Source organism: Myiozetetes cayanensis, unplaced genomic scaffold, assembly GCF_022539395.1.
Source record: "Myiozetetes cayanensis isolate MyiCay16 unplaced genomic scaffold, myiCay2020 scf7, whole genome shotgun sequence".
Classification (NCBI taxonomy): Eukaryota; Metazoa; Chordata; class Aves; order Passeriformes; family Tyrannidae; genus Myiozetetes; species Myiozetetes cayanensis.
In genome coordinates this window covers 25,903,891-25,924,694 of record NW_026087964.1, presented here as the reverse complement: position 1 = coordinate 25,924,694, position 20,804 = coordinate 25,903,891, and the positions used below count along the sequence as shown (strand labels likewise).

General features: G+C 36.7%; 1 protein-coding gene across 8 annotated transcripts in view; it reads left to right on the top strand.

Annotated features, from left to right (window-relative positions):
• Positions 1–20,804, top strand: part of SGCZ (sarcoglycan zeta) — a 442,608-nt gene that overhangs the window by 232,888 nt on the left and 188,916 nt on the right. For 7 of the 8 annotated variants that reach the window (XR_007631760.1, XR_007631761.1, XM_050337614.1 and 4 more), the window contains one exon: positions 8,140–8,334. Coding sequence is in view for 5 of the 8 variants with exons in the window: in XM_050337614.1 (XP_050193571.1) it covers positions 8,140–8,334 (195 nt within the window). In the remaining 3 variants the exon portion in view is untranslated. Of the gene's footprint in view, positions 1–8,139; positions 8,335–16,714; positions 16,834–20,804 lie in introns of those variants that run through there. The other variant, XM_050337618.1, reaches the window with a different exon arrangement.

Sequence of the window (20,804 nt, the reverse complement as noted above, 5' to 3'; positions counted from 1 at the left end):
TAAGTATAATCAGGCTCTTCTGTAGTCATCTTCGTTTTTTTAGGCATTACCTAACATGTTCCTCAGTATTGCATGGAGAAGCTTATGCGTTAACTTTGTTTTTTATTCAGTCAAGGACACTTCAAGAAAATTTTTTTAATTCCATTGCTGGAATGGTATTACCATATGTTGCATTCCAGATTAAGCTATAAACTGCCCAGAGCAGTTACATTTTTATTTAAGACTTTTTAAAAGCCTTTTGGTTTGCTATAACCTCTAATTAGCATCTGGAGAAAGAGTCACACACTCTTCTCTAAGAGCAATTATGTTTAATTTAGTGAGAAAAATAAGAAATTTTGGCAAAAGGTTTTACAGGAGTAAAAATATAACCAAGAAAAAAGCATTTCACTGAAGCATTCAGCCCAAAGACCTATTCCACAGGAAACACCCACTAAAAAAAATCCATATACCAGCTTTAGTAGAACATAGTTCATTGGTTTTAAGTTACTCACAAGAGAAGGAAAAGAGTAGAAGAAAACAGATTAAAAGGGGTAAAGAAAGAGAGAAAGGAGAGAAAGGAGAGGAGAACAGTTACCAGCAAAATTCGATGATTCACATGGTGCCAGTTGGAGAGGAAGGAGAGAGACACTGCATGGAGTTTCGTGTCTTTGTAGAGTTCAGTTTTCCCTCCCAGGCAGGATATCCCGTCAGTGCCTTCCATGTCAGAGTGAGTTGTGCTGTAGCCAGTCACAGGCTACAAGGGCATAGTGTGGGTGGGCTACCAGGCGGGTGTGCCTTGACTGACAGCCCGGCTGCAGGGCCTGCAGCTCTGCCCTGTGCTCTGCGTGGGCTGCCGGCACCCTCAGCACAGGCTTTATGAGCAGGTCTTACCATGGACCTGCAGGTCCAGGCTCAGCCCTTCTCCATGTGCACACACACACACTCACAGTGAGTTGGCTCCGACCCATGTCAGTAATTCATCGAGATTAAGATCCAGGGTCTCACACCATATGACACCCCATCCCTTTTGTGCACCCCTACTACTTAAGATTATTTTATCTAGAATCATAGAATCATAGAATAGATTGGGTTGGAAAAGACCTCCAAGATCATCAAGTCCAACCCCTGATCCAACTCTAATTACTATATCATGGCACTAAGGGCCATGTCCAATCTCTTTTTAAAAACCTCCAGGGATGGTGAATCCACCACCTCTCTGGGCAGGCCATTCCAATGCCTGATCACCCTCTCTGTAAAGAATTTCTTCCTAACGTCTAACCTAAACTTCCCCTGGCAGAGCTTGAGCCCATGTCCCCTTGTCCTGTTGTTGGTTGCCTGGGAGAAGAGACCAACCCCCACCTGGCTATAACTTCCCTTCAGGTAGTTGAAGAGAGTGATGAGGTCACCTCTAAGCCTTCTCTTCTCTTCTCTAGACTAAATGTATCTTTTACCATTTTTTTTTAATTGTCAAAAAACCTCCCAAAACTTGTTAACACATTTATTTGTATTCTTGGGTGACTTTTAAAAAATACGTAGGATAAATACAATCAACATAGATTTAGAGTGTATGAAGAGATGATCCAGAACTAAAATTTCCTCTATTTAAAATAAGCAACACAATATCATTTTCTTTTCAGAAAATCAGTAAGCTGAAAGTGAAATTTACTGCCCAGATGTTAAGAGCAAATACTGCATTATTTCTCCTGTTTGATGAAACATTTTTAGTTAACAATAATCCTTTTGTTTCAGTCCATATTTTCAAATCTGATTCTTCTGTGAGGCTCTTGTCTTCTGAGAAAAGAGCCATTATCCATTAAGATGAATATATATTTGCCTTGAGAATTACTTGCAAGGCATAATTATGTTTTAAACGGGTTTTTTTACACTGGCTTAAGTGGATCACTACCCTAACTCCAGAAATTATAGCAACAATCTCACTTCTGGGTTTAGTACATTTTCTAATGGTCTTCTTTTTCATTTTTCTTCTTTGAAAATTTACCTCTGTAAGAGGTTTTACCAAAGACTAAATAAACTCTGAAACTGTAAAATGTCTCTTCTCCATTCTTTAATTACTTTTATAAGTCTAAGATATCTGTTCCAACAGTACCCTGTAGCCCTAAAATATCAATAGCTTGAAGGTAATAGGCTTGATTGTGGTCTAAATTTCATGCTGTGTGCTTACTCAGATTCACCTGTGCCTAGTGAATATGCACAACCATTTTGTTATGGTTCTGCTAGAGATCAGAAAGTGTTGGTGTAGCTGAAAATAAACACTTGCAAAATATATTCAGTTGCAGTTTGACATGACTAAGCAGCTTACACGGTTTCCTTTACCTTGTTTATAATACTTCTCCAGTGCAGTGTACTGATTTAATTTCTTTGTAGTTACTGAATAATGAATCCCATATTACTTAGGAATAGTAATATGAATTAGAAATCTCATTAATTATCACAGCACAGATTATGGATTGCTTATGACTTTGTGTATATGTATGCACTTGTGCACCATAGAGTTTACCAGCTTAAGGTGCTAATATTCAAACCCTTCTAATATTCAATGGACCAATTCTATAATTTAATTATTTTTGGTTGGAGACCCTCAAGCATCCTTAATGTCAGAAAACCAGGTAAACTTTTGAATTGTAGTTCTTGTCTCATCTTAAAATGTTATTTTTGGGGAATACACTCAGTGCTGGTAGCTCGGTGTGCAGCTGCAGGGGGAGCTGCAGGTTGAGCTCTGGGTGGGGGAGCCAGAGGCAAGAGACCCTGAACTTTTGCATAACAAAGGGCACGGGGACCTGTGTCCCAGCTAGGGAACTGCTCACTCAGAGACACAGCAGGAGCCAAGGACCCCAGACAATCTTGCACTTCTGCTGTGATGTATAAAAGCTCAGGTTTTCCTGCCTCCTTGGAGGCACCAGCTCGAGCTGTTATTTTGTTGTTGCACTGTGATTAAATTAATTTAATAATTTAATTTAATTTATTAATTTAATTTAATAATTTAATATTATAATCTGAGACTCTGCTATGGGAAACCCGGGGTCGAGCTGGTAAGGAGAACCTTTTCTAACTGTGTGCATGGGGTGTGTGTAGCTATGGGGGATCCTTCGTCCCAGCTCAGGTCCTATGAGAAGAGGCTGAGGGAGCTGGAGTTGTTTAGCCTGGAGAACAGAAGGCTCAGGGGAGACCCCATCATTCTCTCCGGCTCCCTGAAAGGAGATTGTAGCCAGGTGGAGGGTTGGTCTCTTTTCCCAGACAGCTGTTGGTAAGACAAGAGGGCAGGGTCTCAAGCTCTGCCAGGGAAGGTTTAGGTTAGGTAGTCAGGAAGAAATTCTTTACAGAGGGGGTAATCAGGCATTGGAATGGGCTGCCCAGGAAAGCGGTGGATTCTCCATCCCTGTAGGTATTTAAGAAGAGACTGGATGTGGCCCTTAGTGCCATCATCTAGTAACTGCAGAGGTAGTGGATCAAGGGTTGGACTTGATGATCTCAGAGGTCCTTTCCAACCCATCTGATTCTATGATTCTATGAAAATTTAAGAGGATGAAATAGAAACTCAATCCTCAAAAGTTTATGTGTATATATACACGTATTTCTATGATCTGTGTATTTATTCATAAATACCTATGTGTATTTAATTTTGTATATAGAGTGTATGTGCACTTTATCAATCAGAATTCTTGGCAAAAAAATTTCAGATTTTTTAAATGTGACCAGTTGTTTGAAGATGTTCTGTCATATTGCATGGTTTAGCAAGGCATATACAAGTCACTTTAAAAAAGTATAAGCACTTACTTCTTCTTCTTATGTTCTGGAACTTCTTTGCCATCTCGTGATTTACAAAAAACAGAATTCACAGAATTCCTTCTCAGTTAAATATAATTATCTGAAGTAGACATGGTCTAGTATCTCTTCAGTTGTTGGTGATAGAAACATGACACTAAATGGAGAAATTTATCTAACATTTATGTGGGTTTTTTCTTAATACTTTTAATATTTTCAGGTACTTACTACCAGACCAACTAGGATTTTGGTTTTCAATAGTTTAAAAATTAGCTGATGATTTTTGCATAAGTTTACAGATTAGTAGTGAGAGTGCTGCCAATAACTGTAACTGACCAGAATAATAATCCTAAAAATAAAGCCAAAATCACAATAATATGTTTCTATTCACAGCAAATGGCAGTTCTTTGGGCCTTTTTATTACATATACATGTGCAGTTGGTAGAAAACTGAGGCCTTGATCCTTGTGGGGGCTCAGGAAGAACTGATATGAATCGGGTCTGACGAACTTGCCTGAGGTCCAAAGGTGGCTGTTTGTGTGTGGTTTTATGTTGCAGTTTCAGAATTAAAATGCTGATTTTGGTTTTTGATTGAAAATATATCCAACAGATCAAAAAAAAGAAAATCTTGCTTGCAGATGATGTTGGTGGGTTGACCTTGTGCTAGTCACCAGATGCCCAACCAAGCCACTCTCACTCCCTCTCCTCAACTGGACAGGGAGAGAGAAAATACGATCAAAGGCTCATGGGTTAAGGGAGATCACTTAGCACATACTGTCACAGGCAAAACAGATGCGACTTGAGGAATAAATTTAACACATTGCCAATTATTAAAAAAATATTGTATGGTAGAATCATAAAATACCAGGTTGGAAGGGACCTCAAGGATCACTGGTACAACCTTTATTGGCAAAAGCAGAGTCTACACAAGGTGGCGCAGCACTCTGTCCAGGCAAATCTTAAAAATGTCCAATGTTCATGAATTCACTGCTTCCCTGGGGAGAGTATTTCAATGGCTGATTGTTCTCACTGTGAAAAATTTTTCTCTTCTATCCAATTGGAATCTTCCCCAGGAGTAACTTGTACCCATTACCCCGCATCTTTTCCATGTGACTCCTTGTAAAAAGGGAGTCTCCATCTTCTTCGTAGCCACCCTTTAAGCACTGGGACATGGTGATAAGGTCTCCCCTAAGCCTTCTTTTCTCAAGGCCAAAAAATCCCAGTTCTCTCAGCCTTTCCTCACATGGAAAGCATCCCAGACCTTTGATTGTCTTTTGGCTCTTCTCTGGACATTCTCCAGTTTGTCCTCATCTGTTTTGTGTAGTGGGGACCAAAACTGAACACAGGATTACAGGAGTGGCCTGACCAGCACTACATAGAGTGGGATAATAACTTCTTTAACTCTTGTTGATGCAACTCAGCCTCCTGTTGGCTTCCTTTGCTGTAGCAGCACCTGTTCACTCATATTGAGCTTATTGTCCACCAGGACCACCTGGTCTCTTTCCACAGAGCTGCTCCCCTTCTGGGTAAATTCCAGATTGTACTGCACTCCTGCATTATGTTTTTCCATTTGCAAGACCTTACATTTGTCTTTGTTGAGCTTTCTGAGGTTCTTGTTAGCCCACTCTTCCAACCTATCTAGGTATTTCTGCAGGGTGGCTCTCCCTTCTGAAGCAACCACTTTCCACTCAGTTTTGGTATCATCAGCAAACTTAATCATGGTACACTTGATCCCATCATTCAAATCACTTATGAAGATACTAAACAGTGTTGGGCCCAATATTGATCTCTGGGAAACCCAGGGAGAGAATAGTGAGAAATAAGAACAAATTTAAAAAAACCTTCCCACCACCCCTCCCATCTTCTTTGGCTCAGCTTTGCTCCCAGTTTTCTTAACCTCCTCACCCCAGGTGGTGCAGGACAGGGAATGGGAATTGCAGTCAGTTCGTCACATGTTGTCTCTGCCACTCCTTCCTCAATTGGAGGACTCCTCACACTCTTCTCCTGCATCATTGTGGGGTCCCTGCCATGGGAAGCAGTCCTCTGTGAACTTCTTCAATGTGAATCCTTCCCACAGGCTGCAGTTCTTCATGAACTGATCCAGCGAACGCCCCTTCCATGGGGTGCAGTCCTTCAGGAACAGACAGCTCCAGCCCAGGTATCCCACAGGGTCACAAGTCCTACCAGAAAACCTGCTCCTTCAGTGTGGGCTCCCTTCCATAGGTTCACAGGATCCTGTTGCAGCACAGGCTCTCCGTGGGGTCACAGACTCTTGTACCTCTGGCTATTCCAGCATGGGGTCTTCCATGGGCTGCAGTGTGCACCTCCATGGGCTGCAGAGGAACAACTTGCTTCACGTGCTTCACCAAGCCTCACACAGTTGAACAGAATACACAAAGGGAACTGATGATGCCTGGCTGGTGGTAATGGAATAAAATGTCATTTTATTTAATGACTGTATTCTGAAGGGTCTGTTCCATAAGACCACGTTCACAATTTTAGGACCAGTGCTACTTCTGACATTCTCACAATCTAGAAGCTGACTTTTCAACTATTTTTAATGATTTTTTTTCATAGGTAATATATTAAGTTAAATCACAAGGCAATGGAAATGGTACTAAAAATACTAATTACTTCAAATCTCAAAATATAATCATATATTGCATTTTTGTTGCAACGGATGGCAAAATAAATGTGTAGAAACTCACTGTACGGAGGACATTGATTAACCCATTCATGCATTCTGTTTCTGGATTCATAAGGAATTCAGACACAACTAGGATGAAAACTGCCAGGATATGATAAGGAGGTAATCTAAGGTCTTAAAGCCTGAGAGGACTGAGAAATATCATTGAGGCAAATGTTATTTTTAATGGTTTACTACGTAAATAAACTGATAAACATTGCATTGAATTGAAATTGCTGGCAAAGAGAAGCAATTTTGATTGAAAAGAATAAAATTTACAAAATGCCTGTTTACTAACTTATTTAAAACCTGCTTAATAAATTCTTTATTTCTGTTTTGACTTACTTCAGTGATATATATATTGTTGTAATATGAATGTGTATTCTATGACTTGTGGCTCCAATTATTCACAGTGAGTTAATTTATTCCATTAATATCTCATTCACGAAGACGAATGGGAAAACCTCGAGAGTGTTGATTTGGATAAATATCTAGCAGCACAGATGTTCACATAAATATTTTTGAGCTTCACATTTTAAAAATCTTATGAAATCAACATTTCTTTGATCCTTCAAATGGATCTGATCTGGTTTTTATTTCTCATTCAATCAACTGACCCGTTTTTGTGCGTTTTTTGCTTTCTTTTAGGGAAAATAAAGGCAGCTTTTAAATGCAAAACTGACCATTTTATCTGGTTTATAAGTTTGTTAGGGGTTTGTTTGTTTGTTTTGGATAGTTTTTGCTTTGTGTTTTCTTCCTCCTCCTGAGCAAAAAGCCTATTAAACCAACATTTTTAATGGGCATATTTCAGGATGAACTCTTACATAAACAGAATGAGACTGCTTTAATTTCATTTTTAAGTCATGGAGAAAAGTTAATACTTTCCAGTCTGAAGGCAATGTGACAGCTGAATATGAGTATAAATATCTGTAAAAGAAATTTAAGGATGTAAAAAATCTTAAATGGTTCCTTATTAAATGCCATAAAGATTTTTATTCTAAGGGAGTATTAATAGTAACTTCTTTAAGAAGTTTGCTTGCTTGTGTGCTACAAGAACTTAAACCAGTTCAGAAATACAACAGGTTATGGTAATATCCACATCTCTTAAAGGGCAAAATTAGTTTCTGTTTTTTGTAAAATAAGGATGTATGTATAATGGCATCAATTGTTAATTTAATTTACTAAGTATAATAAAAAACAATAACTTCAATTGTTAAATATGTATTTTAGAAAGATGAGATTTTTCTCCTATTTATATGAAAGAGTGTACTGGTTACAACCTATATGAAGAAAATTACCTTTACCTCAGCCAAAACCAGAACAAACCAAATTTTCCTGAATGACCTCATAAAGGACAATAAAACAACATTCAGAAACAGAGTGTAAGATACATGCATTATTATTTTTACTATTTTACATTACTATTTTTAAAAGTTTCTTGCTGATAAATTTGAAATGCAAATACAGTTTGAAATAGAAACCAAAGCTTTACTTTAAATCAACAAACCCCACCAAATTCTTTATAAATGCATGGTAAAAATAATATTGATGTACTTAATGCTAGATGAATGCATCCATTCTGTGTCCATAGAAATTGATTTTCTATACATTCTCATATAATCTTCATGTATTATAATATATGAAAAACAGATCTCTCATTTACTTACTTATACTTACATCTTTCTTTTCCAGATGACACGAGAGCAGTATATATTAGCAACACAACAGAACAGCCTTCCAAGGACTGAGCAACCTCAGTTTTACCCAGTAGGGATTTATGGATGGCGAAAGAGGTGCTTATACTTCTTTGTCCTACTGCTGTTGGTTACCATGATTGTTAATTTAGCAATGACAATATGGATTTTGAAGGTTATGAATTTCACAGTGGTAAGTATTAAGTAACTTTATGTACCCCATTTCTTGAAGTACAAACTGCTAGTTTTATTGCATTTTTCCTTTACCATGTTATAGAGAAATCTTGTAATTTTTGGTGAAAATTCATATATACTTCGAGTGTTACTTCAGATATTTATATCTTTTATGTATGTTCTGCACTGAGTGGACTGGTGCCCTGTAGTCAGATATTTTTGGTTAATCATATCTTCTGAAGATATATCTAGGTCTTAAATTGTTTTTTTGTTTGCCCAAGTGAAAATGTTGTGATGACTGCCCCAATCATCTTTTGGTTGCTTGTCACCACTGAATAATAATCAGTAGGAATTTACTATATCTGTTCTGTGTTGTATCTCACTTAGGAGGTTTTTCAGGTCAACATATGGTGCATTTTTTAGCTTTTGTTGTTCTTAGTATTTTTTTTTAGAGTTTAGTGACAATTTCGACTGTGTTTCACCTAGAACTTAGAGTAGCTGTTTGGTGTTGATAGGGAGGTAAATGGATCTAAAAGTCACATGCTTTTCTGAGGCAGTCTCTGTCTGGAATCTTTAATATCATCAAAGTGTTATCAAATCTGTATTTCAGATGTACACTTGAAAGAACATCTGCGTTCAGTGGAAACTGGTAGAAGTGCATACTAGCTGGCAGCAAAGTAGTGTCTTTTTGTGTATCAAAATAAAAGAACTCTCAACAGTTTAAAATAGTAGTGCTTCTGCTAGGGTCAGTGTAATCTTTCTCTCTGGATTTTGACCTTCATAAGCCATATTTTGATGTAGCTAGTTATAAATTTCAAATTCCAATGGTCACAGAACTTTTCTATTCTCCATTAGTTTATTGGAAATAAAAAAAAACACCAACAAAAGCAGCATAGAATGTATGTCTAAAATTGTCCTAAATCTCTTAATGCTCTGTAATGGATTGAGTTATCTGGGACTGTTGTCTGGTGAGATGTATTGTGCAAATACATTGATACGTCAGAGTTTTACACTAGTGGATGAATATGTTGGATTAACATTTTGACAAATGTATGACTTTAATATTCGTGAGCTGAAGAATTGGTGAGAAGATTTGGAGGGTTACCTTTTTTGGAGGTGGAAGCTGGATTTGGTTTGTTGGTTCTGTTTGGGATTTTTTTTTTTCTTTTAGCGTAATGCACTTTCAAAATAGGACATCCAAATATGTTTTTGCTTATTAATAATTGTTCATTTGTACTAGAAATATATTTAGCCATAACTGCTGACTTCAGTAAAATGGTCTGCTACTATGCCAGAGGAGAATTGAGAATGGAAATTTAATTAGAATAAGAAAATGTTTTACAAAGCACAGAATTTTTCTCTATGCAGAAGATTACATTCCAATAGAATATTTGAAAGTACTGTTTGCACATCTAGGAAATGTTTGAATTTCCACACTAGAAGATATTATAGCACTGTTCAGCTTAAAGCTCTTAGAATTTGATCATGTAATTTTTTAAAAACAAAATAAAAAAAAAAAGAAATTTTGAAATAGTTTTCTTTCGTGCATGTCAATGCTTTGTTAGAAAGTTAAAAGTTTATGGTGAATCACTAAATCAGTGCAAGAATCTAGATCAGAAAACAGATTGTTTCATCTTTTATAAACACTGCTCCTTGATCCTGTTTGAATAGATTTTGTTATTTATGCACAGAAGAATATGAGTTTTCCTCTGCAGATTCATGGAATGGTAGTCTTCTGTTTGGACTAGTAGAAAACTAGAATGGTAGTCTTCTACTTGGACTTGCACACTGGAATATGCATTCAAAAATTGACTGCTAGAAGACAGTCATATTAAAAGTTCAGTAGCATCTTCATGCTTATGTCCTCACATGCACATTTCAGCATGAGTGGGAAATTTGTGTAAAGTCTGAAGGAGTCACATTTTTAGCAGTGGATATTTGAGAGTAAAATAATTTAGTTTTTGAACCTAAAGTTATGTATTGCAATAGCAACACATGCTATTGCAATACATGCTACAAAACATGTAATAGCTTTGAAATATATATTTTTCCATGTAAGTGCATATATATAGATAGACAGAGACTAATAAATTTTATTTGTAAACTAGGCAGTGATAGGAAATCAGAAGTGCAGCTAGGAGCCTAAAGAATATTTGCCCAAAAGGGGAATCTAGCCATGATAAAATAATTGCTGAAATTGGACTGCTTTGACATTTTGACATTATTTTAAATTATTTCCCATTTTGGCATATGCCAGTGTTGAGCTTTTAATAGAAACAATAGTAATTGCACCACTTCAATGGCTTATGAAGAGCCAGGTCATAGTTTGTCATTGCTGGCTGTCAGTTGCAACACTGTTAATTTGTATTAGCTTTTGACTTTCTATTTTTAACTGTAAAGCTACAGCCACTGGCAATTTGGCATAATAAAAGCCTTTCTGAGATCAAGTTTCCAATTGGAAAAGTTTTCTGAATATACTGACCTTGCACATACAAGTCACATTCTGAATCTGAGCTAGTTATACCATTCTCTTTTTATATGCAGAGAGGAGAAATAGGGTCTTCTGTAAGGCCATACATCTCATAGTAAGACAGCAACTGAAGTGAATTGTTCTTAAGGACAGGTGTTGAATAGCTTATTAAAGGAGTAATAATAAAAAAAAATATAGTTTATTTACAATTGTGTAAAAAAATGGTACAGGCAAACTGAGCAAGTCTCATTTTATCAGATTATGTAGTATCAGTAGGAAATCTAGAGAAATTTTCAGGGATACGATCTCTTCTTCCAGTGTACAGTGTAAGAAACTTGAAAGGTAAATACAAGTTACAAATAATTGCCCTGATATAATATGTATCAGATCAGCAAAACAGAAGGTAATCACAGAATCACAGAGTCACAGAATATGCTGAGTTGACAGTGACCCACAACGATCGAGTCCAACTCCTGGCACTTTTTCTAATATCCAACCTAAAACTCCCCTGACACAACTTCAGGCCATTCCCTCAGGTTCTATCACTTGCCACCACAGAGAAGAGATCAGTGCCTGCCCCTCCTCTTCCCCTCACAAGGAAGTTGTAGATTGCAAGGAGGTCTACACTCAGTCTCCTCTTCTTCAGACCAAGTGACCTCAGCCACTCCTCCTAAGGCTTCCCCTCAAGGCCCTTCACCATCTTCATTGCCCTCCTTTGGATGCTCTCCAATAGCTTCATATTTTTCTTACATTGTGGTGCCCAAAACTGCACACAGTATTCAAGATGAGGCCTCCCCAGTGCAGAGCAGAGCGGGACAATCCCCTCCCTTGACTGGCTGGTGATGGTTTGCCTGATGCCCCCAGGACACAGTTGGCCCTCCTGGCTGCCAGGGCACTGCTGACTCATATTCTACTTGCCAGTGACCAGGACCCCAGGTCCCTTTCTGTGGAACTGCTTTCCAGCATCTCTTTCCCCAGTCTGTACATACATCTAGGGTTGCCCTATCCCAGGTGAAGAATCTGGCACTTTCTGTTGTTGAATTTCATATGGTCGGTGATTACCCAGTCCTCTAATTTGTTGAGGTCTCTGCAGGGCCTCCCTGCCTTCCAGGGAGCCAACAGCTCCTCCCAGTTTTGTGTTGTCTGCAAACTTGCTTACTATCCCTTGCAGTCCTGCATCCAAGATGAAGATGCTGAAGAGCACAGGACCTAAAATGGAGCTCTGTGAAACCCCACTAGTGACAGATCATCAGTCCAATTTTCCTCCATTCACTGTTACCCTTTGTGCTTGGCCCGTGAGCCAATTGCTCACCCACCACAAGATGTGTTTATCCAGATGTGTGCTGGACATGAAGGATCCTGTGAGAGACAATGTTGAAAGCTTTACTGAAATCCTAAAGGTTACATTAACTGGCTTCCCTTGATCAATTAAGTGGGTTACCTTGTCATAGAAGGATATCAGGTTTGATATGGAGGACTTTCCCCTCATGAAGCCGTGCTGGCTGTGACCAATGACTGCATTGTCTTTCTGGTGTTTTTCAATACCTCCCAGAATAATCCGAAGTGACACTGACAGGCCTGTAGTTTCCAGGGTCCTCTTTCTTGCCCATCTTGAAGACTGGGACAACGTTTGTCAGATTCCAGTCAGCTGGGACCTCTCTGGATTCCCAAGACTGCTCAAAAATCATCAAGAGGGGCTTTGTGGTGAGTCTCATCGGGCCTCATAGATTTGCAGGAATCCAGCTGGAGCACAGTTTCAGGGCTGACTGGGAGTTGATCATTCTCACAGTCATGGTCCTCCAGCTCAGGGCACTGAGACCCCCAAGGTCATCAGTGTTGAAGACAGAGGCAAAGGTTAAACACCTGTGCCTTGTCTCTCTTCCTGTTTGTGAGGTGGCCATCCTCATCCTGTAATGGCCTGATGTTATTGTTACACTGCCTGGTGCCATTAATATATTTGAAAAAACTCTTTCTATTGTTCCCCACATTTCTAGCAGTTTCAACTCCAGTTGAGCTTTAGCAGAAAGCATGTTAGAAAGACGAATCAGAAACGTAGTAATAATTTTTTGAAAGATATTCCCCCACTGGTGTTACTGTCCTTTAATGTGTACTCAAGATCTGTTACCTCATTGTTTGATCATCTGTTTAAAAAGATACATGTGTGGCCAAGAAGGCCAATGGCATCTTGGTCTGTATCAAGAACAGTGTGGCCAGCAGGACCTGGAATGTTATTGACTCTGTACTTGGCACTGGTGAGGTCACACCTCAAGTACTGTGTTCAGTTTTTGGCCCCTCATTTCTGTAAGGATATTGAGGTTTCAGAGTGGTACCAAAGACGGGAACTGGTGAAGGGTCTAGAAAACATGTCTTATGAGGAACAGCTGAGGGAGCATGGTTGTTAAGCCTGGAGAAGAAGAGGCTCAGAGGGGACCTTATCACTCTCTACAACCAACTGAAAAGAGATTATAGTGGGGTAGGGGTTGTTTTCTTCTGCCATGTCTCATATTAAATGATGAGAAGAAATGGTCTTAAGTTGTGCCAAGGGAGGTTCAGATTAGATGTTAGAATTTTTTTTTCACTGTAAAAGTGATTAGGCATTGGAATAAGTTGCCCAGGGAAGATGTGAAGTCACCGTCTCTGGAAGTGTTCAAGGGGCATCTGTATGTGGCACCTGGGGATATGGTCCTGCTAGGCTAGTGGTTGGACTGGGTGATCCTCAACATCTCTTTTAACCTTGGTGATTCTATGATTTTGTGACAGCATGCAAGATGTTCAGGACAAAGAAGTCCTTCAACATTTCCACTGATAGATGCACGTAGCTGTAACACACCACACTATCCTGGGTTTACATGGAAAGTAATAATTCATAAGGCTGTATTAGAAGAAGATCTGACCTTGAACAAAATGTCTACCCGTAACTTAACCCAGAAATAATCGTTGACCTAAACTCGACATTGGGATAAAGCTCTTTATTGTTTTATGTGCATCAAGTGGATCCACTCTGTTCTAAGTGGTAAGAATAAAATAATGTGACAACCTCTATGATGCATTGTCCCCTAATGGAACCATCAAAATCTCTGAATCACATGGTTGAACTTTAAACTTCATCTATTGTACAAAATGCTTCCCTGAAAAGTAAACTGCTGTCTTGAAGAATGAACACAACTTTCCTTGTGTCTCTTAAGCCTGATTTTTAAAGGAGATATGCACAACATATTGGAAAAATCAAGCCAGAAACTAAAATCTGTAAATTTTGTCAATATCAAAATAATAATCTTAGGAGACTTGGGGTTTATGGGACATTTATACTTTCTTTTTTGTATTAACCTTGCCATGGTTCACAAGCTCCCCCATGGAATGTCTGTCTTTCAATTTCCATCAGGATGTAATTACCTCTCACTTAGTCCAGGTTATATGTGTTTAATGAAGCTCAAAGGTGTTAGTTATTTTCTTTTTTTTTTTTTTTTTTTTTTTTTTGGTCCACACAATTAGTGTACTAGGGTTTTCGGGAACAATAGGACAGTCAAGTCATGACTCAGTAACATACCATAGCGTAAAATATGGACATATTGCGTGTTTATAACATTCTGGTTATTTCACATATATAATACGTATGAATTTTAAGGGCTAGTAAGGAAAGAAATGTTTTTCCTGTGCCTTCGTTTTTGTTGTCATGCATTTGCATGCACAATAGCATAGGTGATTAGCTTACAGATTTTTTAAAGATTTAATCACTTGAGCATCATTGTATCACTGATACAATCTTTTATCATCTTTAAGTTACTCTAACGTCAGTAGAACTAAAATTTTATATAATTTATTTTTCATATAGCTGTTACTGAATGAAGTATATTGACACTCTGTCAATCTGATTAATTCCTCGGTAAAAGAGATTTACCAAGCATTTTCATTACTAACCAAATACCAGTGTAGAAATACCTGACTGAAAGTTTCCTACAGGTATTTCAGATTAGTTTTAAAAACAAATTCAAAGTCTTCCTCTTACTGCTGTGAAGTGACATTGTAAAATAATGTGGGGAAATCAACATAGAAACCTAAGTCCCCCTCTTGGTGGGGGAGACATTTAATAACTGGGCATTTATATGTTTTCTAATATGTACACAGTTGACATTGATATTGACATTTACTTAATATTACATTATTCCATTGTTTATTACATTATTGAAGTTTGGAGTTTGGTAAAGCTGAAAAATTGTAATGGTAGAAAAAATGCCAGTGTGAACCCCTTTAGTTCTTAGGGTCTCTTTTGGGTTGGCCTGTAACAGCCACATATCCTAGGAAGTATAAGCACCAAATTATTTTAATGGTTTCAGTTGTGCTTTTGGTTTTGTCTGTCTCCATATTCTGATTTCTGCTTAGGAATCAATGCATTAAAAGACTTATTTTGTGAACCCCTCTAAGAATGCAGTTATCCAATTCTGATATTTTGTCTTGCAGTGTTCCAGTGAGTTTTGACTGCTGTCATGGCACAGTGTTGCCTGTATTGATACATGTTAGACTCCACTTGCCAGTACTTTCATGGGAATGACTTTTATGATCAGGAATGAGACCAGTTATCATCTGGGTTGAGACAGTTATTTCTCAAGGGAATTTGAACATCGCTTTAGTTTCAGACATAAACAGAGCATAAACAACAGTTTAAATTTCCTGGCTAGAACGCATGTGTTTCATGCTCACAACTGAACATACTCTTGTTGCTGGCTGCCTAGCCCAGGATTCACGTTGTTTGGATAGCAGGTAGTTTGCAAGTTGAATGTCTGATGGAATATACACAAACAAACGAACATGGTTTCTTTTCTATGTGACAGCACATAAAATAAGACAGATATATGCAACCATTAACTCTTATGTACATCATTAGAGGTTGTCCCTACATTCCTTTGAAGTTTGACTTTGAGAGTTAGAAACTTTCAGATCTGCAAAAATCTGAATGATAATATTATATTAAAATTACTTATATGCACCAGTAAACAGAAATTGGTTTGGGAAATTGTATTGTCCTGGGTTTTGGTTGATGTGCAAGAATGAGGAAATCTTTCAAATATTTAACTTGATGTGTTGTTGGGACACACATACACTTCTGATCTTAATAGTCAAGACAGAGAAAACACACCTTCTTTAAAAGTACAATTTTAAACTTATGGTTCAATACTTAAAGGTTTAGTGGTAGAGAACTAAAGTGGCTGTGTTCAGTGTTTTTACCTAGATGTGTAGCAAACTGTCTTGGCATACTGAAGAAAATGAAAATAATTTATTTTTGAAACTATACTGTATAGTCATTGTCCATTTCTCTACAAGCATGAGAGTAATATGAACAGTTAGGTTTTAAGATTCTTTGATCACCTGTATCTCTTTATGTGATGTTCAAAACAATATTCTGTCATCAGTTTAGTTGGTTCTGCTGATCTATGTAATGAAGATAGTGTTTGCCCATGACAGCTAACTCAACTTCAAATAGAACTAAGACAAGGGTTTTTTTTCCATTTCTTAACTAATTTTTGAGGCATTTCCAATTTGTATCAGATTGGCATTTCAAATTAATAAAGTTTATAGCTGTATGTTTCTCTACTCAACAATAATTTTGCTGTTTGGCAAAGAGAAAACTTTCATTTGACAAAGGCAGCAGTTTGTTGTTAGGTTTTGGATAAATATTAGTAGTAGCAGTTGCTGGATAATTAATAATTTTTTTCTGTCACATCTGCAGATTTAATTTATTTCAATGGCAATAATTTATTGTCAATAATATACTTAAAACTAAATTATATAATTTTCAAAATTTGTTATCTCTTAACTAGATAGAAAACTATTTTTCTAGATCCATCAGTATTTTAGTTTTCAAGAACTGGGTGTCCCATTTCGGGGTGAATGCAAGAAAGCTCTTGTTTCCTTTTTGTTTGTTTTTTTGTAGTGAGAAAGTTCCAGCCCAGAGCAGGCAATATCATTAATTATTTCTGATAAGAGACTTAGTCAAGATATGGGAGACCAAGGTTCAAATTCATGCAGTCTCCAGTATAGATCATGTCCCAGGTAAGTGTTCTACCCATAGGCTATTAGTTCTTATGATTTCTGTTTCTTTTTAATAGGTACGTGACCTCTAACTTACTATTTCTTAGTTTCAAACATTACGTATCATCCTTGTAAAAAACTTTATTGAAAATTCCGATGAAATAGCTGTGTATTCCTCAGGAGTATTTTCTGATCAGACTTATAATTAATTTGAAAAATATGTTTAAAAAACTTTCAGCTGGCTAAAATGAATATTAGAAACCATACATGTGTGCACATGCACATATATACAGACACACACACACACACGAAGTCTTATTTATATAACTGTGTTCTCATCTCCTTCTTATGTTGTACTGGAAAACAGAAACTGCAGCTTCTAGAATGAACCTTTGAGCTCCATGATAATTCAAGCACTCATCACATGTCAGCAAAAGAATCCTGCTATGAGTTAATTTTACTTGGACTTTTTCATCCCATTTTTTAACATTCATGTAAAAACACAACTTAATATAGCTGGAGGGTATTTTGTAAAACTTACGTCCTCTTTAATTTGGAGTGCAGTAGGTAGGCATGAACTGATTTGTTCTTAGTCTATATTGAGCATTTCACATAGTTGCTGTCCTGAGTACAGTTCAGAATTCAAGTATTCCTAATACTGTTTTTCTAAATCACATTTTTATCTCATTTTGTATGTGTACCTCCTATATTCTATGCCTCCTTTCTTAGCACTTGCTGGGAGGAAAAAAATATCAGTGTCAGTGTAGCTTTACTTGGCTGTATAGTAAGTAATATAAAATCTGTTGTGTCACAGTGGGAAGGCAGCTAATCTAAAGTCAAGTCTGCTAATCCCTGTTTGTTACACATACATATGGCAACAGTTTGCATGAACAGTCAAGCCACTGTTAAACATATTTCATTAGGTATTTTATAGTACTAGGCATCTCATGCAAAAAAATCTTGTAAAATTAGGAAGGTATTGTTTGAAACAATCCTATTTAATAGAACTTCTCAGCAAATATGAACTGCAGGTTACATTACTGATTCTGGGTGGCTGGATGCAGATTTTAAATAGTTTATTTTATTCCTGAGATATATATCTGTGCATTTTGGTATTCGTTGTTACTAATTATCTCTGATGAAGAAAGAATGGAATGAAATTAATTTCTCGTTTTTATATTGATTTGGTCATGCAGATTTAATGGCGGAGTACTAATAAAGTTCCCAATTGAAAAGGGAAATAAATACTTTGCACCCTATATAACCTTGTAAAAATGTGATTTAATTAACTGTAGAAAAACATAATCTATTTATACAGTTGTTTAAGCTTGACCTTGCAGTGGCTTTGGAAAATTGTACTGTACTGTTCAGGTCTTGACTTCATAGGGAAAACTGTCTATAAACAATGTTTACTTTATAGACATGCATTGAGAACATAAAGAGGTGTTTGCCTGTACAAGGTCACTTCTTGCTCATTTGTCTCGTTGCTTTACATTTGTTTCTTGAAGTGTCAGGACTGATTTAGAGTCAGCTTAAGGGACACAGATTCATAACGTGTACCTTTATGCCATGTCAGCAGACAAGCATGCCACAGGTAGCTTGTCCCATGTTTCAAATTAAGTGGGGATGGCTACATTTTCTTCTACTATTCAGTGGAGTGAATCTGACTGTTCATTAAACCATGACTGGTGCAACCTCTTGTAAGGGTCTTAACATTCAAAAAGGACACTAAGTGTGGCTATAGAATGTACAGAAGAGAGAAACAACAACTTAAATTCATGTGGTAGGTTAGATGAAAATAAATATATATATATATATATTCAGTTTATGGACATTTACCTTCTATGAAATAATAATAATAATGTATTTAAGCTGAGTGAACAATGTTTACTGGACAGCTTATTCTTAATCATTTGCTCTGTAAATAGGCTGGAACAAGTATCTCAGAAAATATTTGCTTTCATAAAAATTGAATTAACTTAATTTCCATTATTAGCTTTTAGCTCTGTTTCCTTTCCATGTGTATTCTAGCATGACATTAGTGGTTGTAGAAAATGAGATTTTCAAGAGAATGTTATATAAATATAATTTTTGCATTCTTAAAATTTTGTTGAGTAAGCTAGTTCTGACACTTAGATTTGTCCAAGTGATTAGCTTGAGTAGCAGATGTTTGAAGAGTGTTATTGTGTGCAGTCATTTTTAGTGAAGGGGAAAAATGAGAAAAGAATTTAATTTTGTATATTGGGGTTCAAGAAAATAATCAACAGAAAGTCATTACATGGAAATAAAAGGCTAATGCATCAGCATGTTTGTCTCAAGTAGGACAACTAAATCAGACCGAGTTAATTTTGTAGTGTGGGCCAAGCAGTAATATTTTGTAATTTTATTTAGCAGTGATTAGAGAGATATCAGTCCATTTGAACAAATTTTTGTTACTTGAAGGCACTGACAGTTTGTATGAATAATGATATATGTCATAGTTTCTTCTTTCCTTTCTGTTATTGGATTATTTATGTGAGTGTAGAGTGAAATAAAAAAATTACAGTCTACGCTTGGAATCCTGCTTTTATTTGTACTAGTCTTCCATCTTGAAATAAATACAAGTCTGTGCACAGGAGCAGAATGTACTCATGTAAATCTAGCCTAAATTAGACCTAGTACATCTAGGAATTATAATAAAAAAGAAATGGAAAGATAAGATAGAATACACAGTGATAAGTATCTTATGTGTTCCTTCTTCTAAGTCAGGATATTAGATGTGTTGTTGAAATCACAGACAGACTTAAATGATGAATCAAATGCAAGAACTTTTTTTTTTTTTAATAAAAAATTTGAATAAGATGCTTGTCTGTCCTGCAGCGAATGAGGAGAAAAATTTTCAAGACCTTTACCCAAAAGCTGCAGCACTGATGGAGATGTCTTATTTACACCTGTCAGTCACATTTTACTATACTGCTAGGTAAAAAATCAAGAAATCCAATAAAAGCAGAATGTAAATGATATTGCCAGAGACATTGTAGAAGTAGAGGAACCAGCACAAAATGAAAGTCAGTGTTAATACACAGTCCTAAAGCTCTTGATTGTAGTATAAATTTGGCTGCCTTTTTGGAAAAGCCTGGTCCATCAGAGCTTGTCTAATGATTCATTATTGCAGGCAATACCAAGCATACTCTGTCTGTCACATCGGTGTCCATCATGACAATAACGTAGTCATGACCATTTTACTGTGATGTTCAGTTAAGTAAAACAAATTATGTATGGCCTTGTGTAAGATCTTGAGAGTTTTGGATGTGTTAAATCTTAAAAAAAAAAAAAAAAACAAACTAAAACACAGATGCATATTTTAATATCTCTAATAATGAAATGTGCATCTTTGTGATGCATGGAATTGTTTTGAGTTATAGATCTTTCTTTCCTCTCACCTCACTGACATCTGTCTAAGTAGTAAAGCAATGTCAAGAAATGCTTTCCCAAACAGAAAATTCTAGTTAGATGTTTACTTTTCATGTTATCTTCCAAGCTCTGGTTCATAAAAGCAAGCATGTGCAAGAGGGTAACAGGCTTCTGTCTACTTCAACAAAACCTAATTGGAATAAGTATAATAAAACTACAATCAGAATTAATATAAATGAACTTTGACTAATTCAAATTTTAACCTACCTTTTTCTTTTTATATACTGTGATGGTACAAGTCAAAAAGGAAAAGAAGTTCCTTTTGTAGAATGAAAATCAAAATTGCTATCCTACTCTCCTCTGCTCAGTAGAGATTATATTTTAATACTAAAGGTAAATAAAGGTAGATGCATAGGTAGAAATTAAAAAATACATACTTGGTCATCTTCAAATCGTACTTCTATGATACTTTTTTAGAGGTGGAACTTTTTTTTGTTTCCTCCATTGTCTTCAGGAATACAATTAATTTAAGCCATCTTTCTGGATCTGGTCATGCTACATAGAATTAGCAGAGGAGACAAATATCTATGTTGTTCATT